Source organism: Asparagus officinalis, chromosome 3 (assembly GCF_001876935.1).
Source record: "Asparagus officinalis chromosome 3, Aspof.V1, whole genome shotgun sequence".
Classification (NCBI taxonomy): Eukaryota; Viridiplantae; Streptophyta; class Magnoliopsida; order Asparagales; family Asparagaceae; genus Asparagus; species Asparagus officinalis.
The window spans coordinates 68,388,355-68,398,977 of NC_033796.1; the positions used below are offsets into that span (position 1 = coordinate 68,388,355).

Here is a 10,623-nt window from a genome sequence, read left to right on the forward strand (position 1 = left end):
ACAAGAAATTACAAATCAAGAGCAAATCCCAAAACTGAGATTTCTCAATGATGAACACTGTAGCTACAGTGTTAATAATTAAAGGGAATAAACCCTTTCAATTCTCTCTCTCTCTAAAGTCCTTTCTTAATCTCCCCTCAATGCACGGTTGAGAGCTGGAGATGAAGAACCAAAATCGCTGCTGTGATTTCAAGGTTTGGAGAAGAGGAACGCTGCTGCGTTATTTTTGGTGCCGCCGCCAGAGAGAAATCAGAGGAGGAGAAGCAACAACAAAACCCTAGGGCGACGAGGGGTTTATATAAGCAAACATGACAGGCTGGCGACAGCCTGTCGCCAGCCACGCGAAGACGCGGACGTCGGAGCGCCAAAACGCGGACGTCAGAGCTTGGAAGCGAGGGTCGGTGTCCCAAACGCGAGGGTCGGTGTCTGAAACGCGAGGGTCGAATTTCCCAAACGCAAGGGTCGGATCTAAAACGCGAGGGTCGCGTTTTCCACAATTTGAGCTCGCCTGCTCGAGCTCCACCTGAAACTGTGCCTGCAGTTCACCGTCGACTTCGCCTGAGTCGGCGTCCACGCTCGCCTGCATGGTCCTCAAGCTCATCGGTGCTTCGCCGGAGCTCCTCGCCGGAATTGAGGTTTGATCTACACCCCTTTTTAACAAATTTGGGTTAGATGAGTGTTAGACGGGTCAGTAGACGGGTCAGTAGATCAACCCATCTAATAAATGGGTAAATTCGGGTTGACCCATTTATGACCCAACCCATATAACTTGACCCATACCCAATATAAATGGGTCGGGTCGGGTCGGGTTGATGGGTTGGGTCATAAATTACCACCCCTACATTGGATGAACCAATATTATTAAACTAGGTGAGTAATTGTAGAATTCTCTATAGTCAAAAGACCGTAAAGAATCTCTCCTCCTAATATTTTCTTACACGTTCCATGAGCACCATGTGGTATACACCATTCTAATACCTAGTAGGAGATCTGTCACAAAAACTGTTCCATCAATTTCTTGAAAATAATTTGTGCCATATGGTCCCCTCCTACTAGGATCATGACATAAAAAAGAATCATGATTGATTGATAGAGAGTAGAGATTTGTTTTATATTAAATTAATAGAGGGATTTTGGTTTATACTCTTTATTATTATCTTTTTCGTAAGCATAGAAAGCAAGTAGCACAGAGACTCAATGCTTTTAAAAGGGAAGGGAAGGGAGCCTCCATTGGCACAGGAAAGGGGCAAACGTTCCACAACGCAAGCTGAGCAAAAAGCAAAGCTTTGACTACCAAACTAATTAAACAACCAAACTATCTTACTACAACATACAAGCTTTGGCCCTCAAACTCTCTTCCTCCCAGAACAATATCAACCCACAATATGGATGCATCAACAGCAGCTTGTTGGTTCTCAGATCCAGTAAGATTCTACAACCAAAACCCATCTAGCTTCTTAATTCTGATATCTAAACTAACTATTTTATCACTAACCTTGAATAAATTTTGAGGAACAGGGAATGATGGAAGATCCGAGCTTCCACCAGTGGGAGTTGGGCTCTTTGGACCAATTCGCCAACGCCCAGAACCTTTGGGACAACATCCAGCAGCCTTTCACCTCCTCCTTCAACGCCGCCGTAAGTGGATCCTCCATGGAATCCTACAGCCCCAAAAAGATCCCCCAAAAAACAAGCAGGAGCTCCACTTCCCCCAGCATCCTCTCGTTCGGCAACCCGGACTCACCAATCGACGACCAAGAGCTTGGGTTGGATGTTCAGTGCGCTTCAGCCGGTTCAAAGCGGAGCTACGACGGCCGTGTGAAGAGAGATGTCACCGACAGGCCGCCCTCGCACAACCAGGATCATGTTCTTGCGGAGCGGAAGCGGCGTGAAAAACTCAGCCAGAGATTCATATCCCTGTCCGCCATCATCCCCGGCCTCAAAAAGGTCCCTTAACAAAGCTTTTTATCCCGAGTTTTCTGACCGGGCTTCACTTATTATTTTATATATTCTTCTCCCCCCCTTCTGTTTTGTTTCTGTGCTAAAAATTATTATCTGTTCTATGTTTCCTTGCATTGTAAAAATTTATCATGCTCTAATTATATTTGGTTCATAGATGGACAAGAATTCGGTCCTCGGCGGTGCAATCAAGTACCTGAAGCAGCTCCAGGAGCAGGTGAAGACTCTGGAAGAGCAGTCGGCGAAGAAGATGGTAGAGTCTGCGGTGATCGTAAAGAAATGTCAGCTCTCGGATGATGATGGGTCTTCTCTCGAGGAAATTTTTTGTGAAGGGAAGCCTAACGAAGCTAATAACAGCATTGATGTTGAGGTCGAGGCGAAGCTATCGGGAAAGACCGTTCTGTTGAAGATTCACTGCAAGAAGAGCAAAGGATTACTGGTGAAGATACTGGCGGAGATTGAGAGCCTGAAGCTCTCTGTTCTGAATTCCAGCTGCATTCCTTTTACAGGTTCTGCTCTCGATATCACTGTGATGGCTCAGGTTCGTGATTTCCAGATATTTACCCTTTTCTTGTGACATTGCTAGATTTTGAAGGAGCTTTGGCTTTTTATTTTTTAATTTTTGTGGGGTTTTCAGGTTGAAGAAGGTTTTTCTTTGACAGTGAAGGAGCTTGTAAAGAAGCTAAATGTATCATTCAAGAGGCTCATGTGAAGGATTTGATGGAGCACAAGTTCTTGCTTGTTAGTACGATCGATGATGAGGGGGTTTTGTTCTTGATTTGCTTCTTTTTTACGGGGCTTCATTTTCTTTGACGGTGAGGGAGCTTGTAAAGAAGCTAAAAATGTATCATTTAAGCAGTTCATGTGAAGGATTTGATGGAGCAGAAGTTTTTGCTTGTTAGTACGATGGCTGATGAGGGGGTTTTGTTCTTGATTTGCTTCTTTTTTACAGGGCCTCATTCTGATAATCTCCTTAATTTCTAGGGATCACCATTTCTTCACTCGGGATTTTTTCACTTCCTTGCTCTCTCATTTTCTCTCTCCTCATCAACATTTTTTTTTTGTTTTTTTTTTTTTTTTTTTTTTTCTTCACTCGGGATTTTTTCACTTCCTTGCTCTCTCATTTTCTCTCTCCTCATCAACATTTTTTTTTTTTTTTTTTTTTTTTTTTTTGCATGGTTCATGACTTCATTAGCCATGTTTGTACTTGAAGGAGGAGGTTTGGCAATTATCAGCTTTCTTTTCATTTTTTTCATTTTTTTTCTTTTTGCCTCCCTTTACTTCCATGCTTTCTCCTTTTTCCTCCTCTCATCAACAAATATTTTTCATGGTTGATAATCTCATTAACTCTGTTTTTATTTTTTTAACTCGAAGATGGGGTTCTGCTGTTATCAGTTTTTTGTGGCCTTCTTGTTTTCTATCTTTGCCTCGTTCCATCTGTCCTGAGACTTGAGAGCATGACTTTCTTTGAAATCTCTCTTTTTTGCATCACTTTTTGTAGGGGGGAAATGGTGATCCTTATTGCGTTGAGTGCGAAGAAAAAGAGGTGTTGTGAATAGTTGCTACTTGTGTCCTTTTGTTCCTTTATCTCTACTATATAAATGGTAAAAAGCTTCTTGTCGCATTTCATGTGTACAAATAAGGCTCCTTTGTTTTTGTCGGTTCGATGAAGGAGTAGCTGTATTTTAATTTCTTTTAGACACTGTAGGCGTGTTTTCTGGTGCGGGCTAATTCTTGTTCGGCTTTTTGGCTCCTTGGTATAAAGATTAACTACACGAGTCTAAGAACCAAACATCTAAGGGCGCGCCTTTATTGTTTATAAATGAAAAAGTGACGGACTAAAGCCCCTTTGGTGCCCAAGTTTGTAATATTAGACGACAAAGATTATGCTGTAAAATCTACAGGTTTGGAATGTAGACGAAGATGAGATTGTAACCCTGTTCGCAGAGTACGAGTTTTTTTTTTTTTTTCTTCTTCTTCCCCTTTCAGAACGAAATTTCAACACCTTTTGAAAATTCACTATAAGGAAAAAAGGAAGAATCTTTTGTCCACGAATTCATTGATTTCTAAATAACTTCTTACGTAGGAACAAAGAGGAATTTAAAAAATTGGAATCCTTGATTTTTTTTTTAAAAAAAAGGACAATCAATAATTAGTCTGCTCCGGAGAAAAAAAAAAGGGTAGTTTTGAACTTATATCCGATCTAGCCATTAGCATGTTTTATTATCAACAATAGTTTGCAAATAGTTCATAATATATATAGTTTACTATTTCAAAGATAATAAAAGCTTCCTCTAACCTTTAGAAAAATTATGATAATTTTGCACAAACTCTTCCAAAATTTATAATTGTTTTGTGAAATTTTCTGTTCCTCCTCACTCGTTCTCCTCGATCAGGATACTTATATCTAGCGTTAAAGAGGTGAGAAGGCTCAATTAATGAGAATAAGTGTCGAACATACAAGGGAAACTCAAAATATCTCACCCGTAACTAATCAGTTCGAGTTCTGATAAATACATGAAGAAGTCTATTAAGTAGATGATCAATCTCCCTTCTTTTAAACGAAGAAAATGACCCTTAAATCTCGGTCAAACTGTGCTGGACTTGGTCTGACTAAATTAAATTAAATTAATACAATATACAAAAAGTAATCAGATGAAAGGATATTTAACCGGATTTTACGCCTTAGATGCTAGTTTGTAAATATTATTATTGTCATTCATCATTAATTAGGCCCTAATTTGTTTATTAATTAATAACTAGAATCAGCTGGCTCGGAATTTAATTCGATGAAGAGATACTAACCGGATATTACGTCCTCTTGCTCTTTGTTTAAAAGAATTATAATTGCTTCATTAATTAGACTATGATTAGCCTAATAATCTATTAATTATTTATGTTAACCAAAGTCCGGGAGCCCACGTGCGTACAACCAGTACCAAGTGCACGCAGCTGTCTCGTTCCTCGAGAAAATTTCCATGATTCATAGAGTTGATAATATTTCTTTTAAAGCGAATAAGGACGCGTTTGGAACAAATTTTTTTTTGGGTTTTTTGGGTGAAAGCCTGACACAATGTCAGGCTTTCACCCTAAAACGCCTCTAAAAGAGACGTTTTAGGGTGAAAGCCTGACATTGTGCCAGGTTTTCACCCAAAAAACCCTCATTTTTTTGGTTTCCAAACACGCCCGACATTGTGTCAGGCTTTCACCCAAACAACCCAAAAAAAATTTGTTCCAAACGCGCCCTTATTCGCTTTAAAAGAAATATTATCAGTTTGTTTCGGGAATGGAGTTTTTGTTATATATATTTTAAGTTTTCTGATTAATTAGAGAATCTTAAATTTGTTTGATGGTACGTGCCATCTATTTCTTTTTTCTTTTAAGTTACACTACTTGTTTGTTCTTAGCACGTGTTGCAGATAGAGGTGAAACTAGAAAAATTTTCTTAAAGAGGCGAACAACAAATATTTATTTAATTAAAACTAAAAATATAATATTTTAAAAGTATAGAGTTGTAGCTTTGGGTTTCTAGTATTGTAGTTTTAAGTTTTAGGTATTTGGGCCTATACCAATTTGAGTTGATTGATAAAAAGTTAAATGAGTTTTTATTTTCAAAGACCCAATTCTATTTGCTACTAACTTATTACACACCATATTTGATATAACTTCATGGTAAAATAGGTTGGGTAATTCGGTTGGGATGCAATTTGAAAATTTCTATAGATGGATGAATTATAAATATTACATGAACCTATACATAATTTGTTGTTATGACAAACTCCCCAAGATAAGCTAATATCAATCACACGAGAGCACAAAAAATATCAAGAACACACAAGCACAAAGTTATACGTGGTTCGGCTTGTAGTCTATGTCCTCGGGCGAAGGAAGAGAAAGCTTTACAAAATTGTGAGGAATACAAAGTGGATCTCTCAATCCTAAATAAGACACCAAAAGCCTAATAAAACTCTCAACTAAAGGAACAAAAGAGAAGAATATCAAATAGGCTTCACAAAAGGACTCTCTCTTCTTAATTGGTGCTCTGAAGATTGATGCTAAATATTGGCTTGAACGACTGTTCTTATATAGCATTGAAGGTCCCAACTGAAAGTACCCTACAGGGAGGGGGCTGAATAGGGTTATTGCTAATCTTATTAGATATTAATGCCGATTAAAATTAGTTAACAAATATATCCTAACAAAGATGATATTCAATAAGATATATGCAAGGTTATATATGCAAATGGAAAAATAAACAAGAAACAATATAAACAAATAGCAATCCAAACACAATAGTATGATCACGGAGTTCGGACCTTCTGTCCTACGTCTCCGCTCCCCACTCCCGGGGAGAACTCCACTAACGACACACCTGGTTGGGAAGCCGGAACTTCTCTACACACTCGGTTTTCTAGCTCACCGAAAACTCTACAAATCTCTCACAATGTACATACACAAACTAAAACCTCAAGTGTTGGTCCTCACGTATCGCCTCCCTCAAGTGCTCGGTTTTACTACCTCTCTCTAGACTTTGCTACCGACGCCACTCCTCTTGGTATCGACTACGTCCTCACCACACACTCCTCTTGGTGTAAATGTGTGTATTACAAGGTGAACTCTCACAATAAGGCTCAAATACAAGATTTGTTCTCTAACAATGAATGAGAACACTATGAAGCTCACTCTCACTAAATCACTCACCACAACCCAACAATATATTATATGAATAATATTAAAAGCTCAATTGAGGTGTGAGTGATAAATGAGAACAATAAAATTCTAACTCAAATAAAACTAGCTAAGATATGAATATGAAAATCAAAAGATAAATAAGCTAGATAAAAGAGTTAGAAATCTTCTCTATAAACACAAGGAGCTATAGATAGATGATGAGGATGAATTCCTCGGTTGAAGTCAAAAGCTTCCTCCTTGTGAAAAACTCCTATTTTGAAACAAACTTAAAACAATGCTTAAACACAAACTAAACTCTTTCAAAACTTGATTAAAACAATTTTCTTGATGGTTCAGAAGTGAAATGGTATAGGGTATATATAGGATGAAGAAACAACGCTCAAAACCCAAATGAAATCCAGAAAAATGACAAAAAAACAAAAACTGAAAAAATAGCCGTTACAGGCCATCAATCGACTGACGGGAAGCATCAGTCGACTGATGAGCTGAACATTGTATACGATATCCAGGTCATCAGTCGACTGATAATCATTTCAGTCGACTGACGATCTCGTCAGTCGACTGGTCAGTCGATCGAAACAGAACAGAGAGCAAAATGGTGATTCCAGGCACTTTTATCAGTCGACACATCGGTCGACTGACTTCATTAGTCGACTGGTCAGTCGACTGATAATATGTTATCAGTCTGAATCGATTTTGAAATTGAGTTTCAAGGCTCTATAAAAAATAGTAAATAAATACCAAAAAATATGAAACTTTGTAAACAGTTTATAAACATTTTGACAAACTTAATAGTAAATAAATACCAAAAAATATGAAACTTTGTAAACAGTTTATAAACATTTTGACAAACTTATTTGAAAAGGAATTTTGTAAACAGTTTATAAACATTTTGACAAACTTATTTGAAAAGGAATTTTGTGAAAAGGTCCTCATATTTGTAAAAACTCAATGTTTATCAAAAATATACATAATACATGTTTTTGATGAATCTTGAAAATGAAGTTTGACATGTAACAACATGTGGAAACTTTATGAAATGTTTTTATAAACGTTATAAAACATGAATGTGATGTAAACAAGATTAATAAACCAATATTGCATTGTTTTCTCAAATAAGCTCATTTTATAATAAAAACAAAATTGTGTGTGTATATATATATTGAGCTTAAAATATATTCACACAATATACGCTACAAAAAAACTAATATTCCAATGCTAGATGGATCTTCAATATGCTCGTCTTGGTTGCGGATGAAGCTTGATCTTGAATATGACTTGATGTGCAATGGCTTCATTCCACTATTCTACCAACCTCCATTTGATGTGATCGTGTAGGATCAATCCATCCAACCTCCAACTTGGATATTTGTGTAGATTATCTAATAAAACAAATGTAAACACTCGACACATATTGTTAGGAATTGTTTGTGATCATCAAAACAAGATTTGAAGTTATAGGCTCATAACATGAGACCTAACAATCTTCCCCTTTTTGATGATGACAAACAATCTACACAAAGAGTATATAAAATATGCAATAAAGCACAATACTCTTAAAATATACCCACAATCCACTTGTTTCTCCCCCTTTGGCAACATCAAAAATGGGGAAACAAAATAATAAGAGAGCGAAAGCTCCCCCTATCATAAAGCATAGGTGAGTATAAACAAAAAAAAATGGGGAAGGCTCCCCCTATCAAAAGCCATATAGAAAATATGCAATTAAGAACATGGCAAACATATGTGAGCAAGCATAGATAAAGGTATTTTAAACACCACTCACATACAAGACCAAGTGAACACTCATATGTGTATCATTGATACAAAGCGTCACAAGGGTCTAACACATAAAACCTAAAAGATTAAAAGAAAATCAAACATCAAATGATTTAAAAAAAATTACAAATTATCCACCATGAAACATGATTGATTGAGAGCACAAATAGACATATAAAAGGTGTCTCAATACCCAATCATAAGCATTATTTGGATGCAAATAAAAGTAGATCATGAAATCAAAAAAATGAAATCATGAACCTCATGAAGGTTCAAATAAAAGCCTCAAATGATACTAAAAGAAATTTGAAGTGTATATATTGTATCATTTTTGACAAAAGCAAGAGAGGTGAGCATAACAAGCTCTTGAAACAAGTTTCAACCCAAAAAAACTTTTAGCATTTGGTAAACCTCCCGGAGGGTTGCTCAAACATATAACCTCTCATATGAAAATACAAAACAAAGTATATATCTAAAAAAGTGTTTGATCAATAGAATAAATCCTTTTTGTAAAGCTTGATCAAACCACATAAGGAATACATTATAAATCACAAGTAGATGATCCGGAAGCTCAAACACATAATGTCATCATACGAGAGATTTAAAATGATCCTATAAACACATTGTTCAAACTCAAAAATTAAAAACAAGGTGTACTAACTAGAATGATGTTATAGAAAAATAATCTTGATAAAATTTGTATCAATTCATAAAGGATGAAAACAAGAAAATCTATGAAAGAGAATCATGAAAAAAAATATGAATGATAACTTTTCAAATCAAATACCAAGTATAAAATTGTTTTCAATTTTGTTTATAAAACTTAAATAAAAACATCTTTAAGAACATGAAAAACTAAAAAGCTAAGGAATTCATTCTTAAAGATTAAACATGTTTTGGTACCCAATTACTCTTGGTACCAAAGAGTCTAGGGACACGACCCCTATCATTAAAGCTTAAAGCCCTATGGTTATGATCCCTTTTGGGCACATTTTGTACACGGACACGGTCAAAACAATACTCATATAAATGTCCTTTTCGATTGTAATCGGTACAATGAAAAGGTTTAAAAGATTTGTGTTGACCAATTGGTTGTACACAAAAATCATTTGCAAAAATAAAATTTTCTTTAAAATTGTTTTGCAAATAAGAAACCTTCTTCAAGTCAAAACAAAACTTGGTCAAATGACTAAAACGTCCACAAAACTCACACTTGTACACATGAGCATGTTTATGATGTGCAATATGTGCATGTGCATGTGTATGAGATGAAGTGGCTTGATGGGATGCACAAGGTTCAATATATTTAGGCATGGTGGGTTTTTGTGCATCATAACAAAACTTAGCAATATGGCATTTTTCGGCCGCAAATAGAACACTTGTAAGTTATGTTATACATGTGTGCATAGTGAATAGGTTTCTTAGAAACATTTTTGTGGGACTTTGCACACAAGTTCATAAGCTTGTTGTTATTAACAATGCAAGTTTTTAATGTTGAATCTAAAGAGGATATTCTACTTTTAACATGATTCAACTCATTATTATCCACACAAGCATTGTTGTTAGAAGTAGAACATGCATGATCAATTTTGAAGGAATTAAGCTCTATCCACACAAGCATTGTTGTTAGAAGTAGAACATGCATGATCAATTTTGAAGGAATTAAGCTCTTTTCTTATGTTCTCAACTTCTAACATTACATCACATTTAGCATGAAACAAACTAGTGTTTTCTAATTTTAATTTTTCATTGCATTCTTTAAGATTTAATTTTCATTTGCAATGAGATCAAACTTAGTAACTAGTGTTTCATGAGAGGATTTTATTTCGACATGCTTGCTTTTTAAGTTAATGTAGTTACGTTACAATTTCTTATATTCATGCATCAACAAATCATAACCATGTGCGAGTTCATTAATAGTAAGATCATTTTCGTTATCGGACTTGCATACCTCACTAGGGCTATCGCCTAGTGGCCATAAGAATGATGAGGCTCCTTGTGAACTTGTAGAGGGAGCCCCCAACGATCGTCGGATCGCCTCCAAATTCCCTTGACGTGCTTCAAATAATTTCCAAATTGTGTAAGCACTATCAAAATGAGCAAGTTCGTTAAAAATGTTTGGTCCAAAAGCATTATGCATAAATTCTAACACCAACTTGTTCATAGTAAACATTTTCTTGTCATGATTGCTCC

The 10,623-nt window shown here is 36.2% G+C and overlaps 1 protein-coding gene across 1 annotated transcript; it reads left to right on the plus strand.

Moving 5' to 3' along the window:
• On the plus strand, positions 1,144-2,890 carry LOC109834301 (transcription factor bHLH18-like). Its single transcript, XM_020402292.1, has 4 exons — positions 1,144-1,424; positions 1,519-1,947; positions 2,117-2,500; positions 2,597-2,890. Exons 1-4 carry the CDS (start codon positions 1,386-1,388, stop codon positions 2,669-2,671), a joined length of 927 nt encoding a protein of 308 aa, XP_020257881.1. The 5' UTR covers positions 1,144-1,385; the 3' UTR covers positions 2,672-2,890.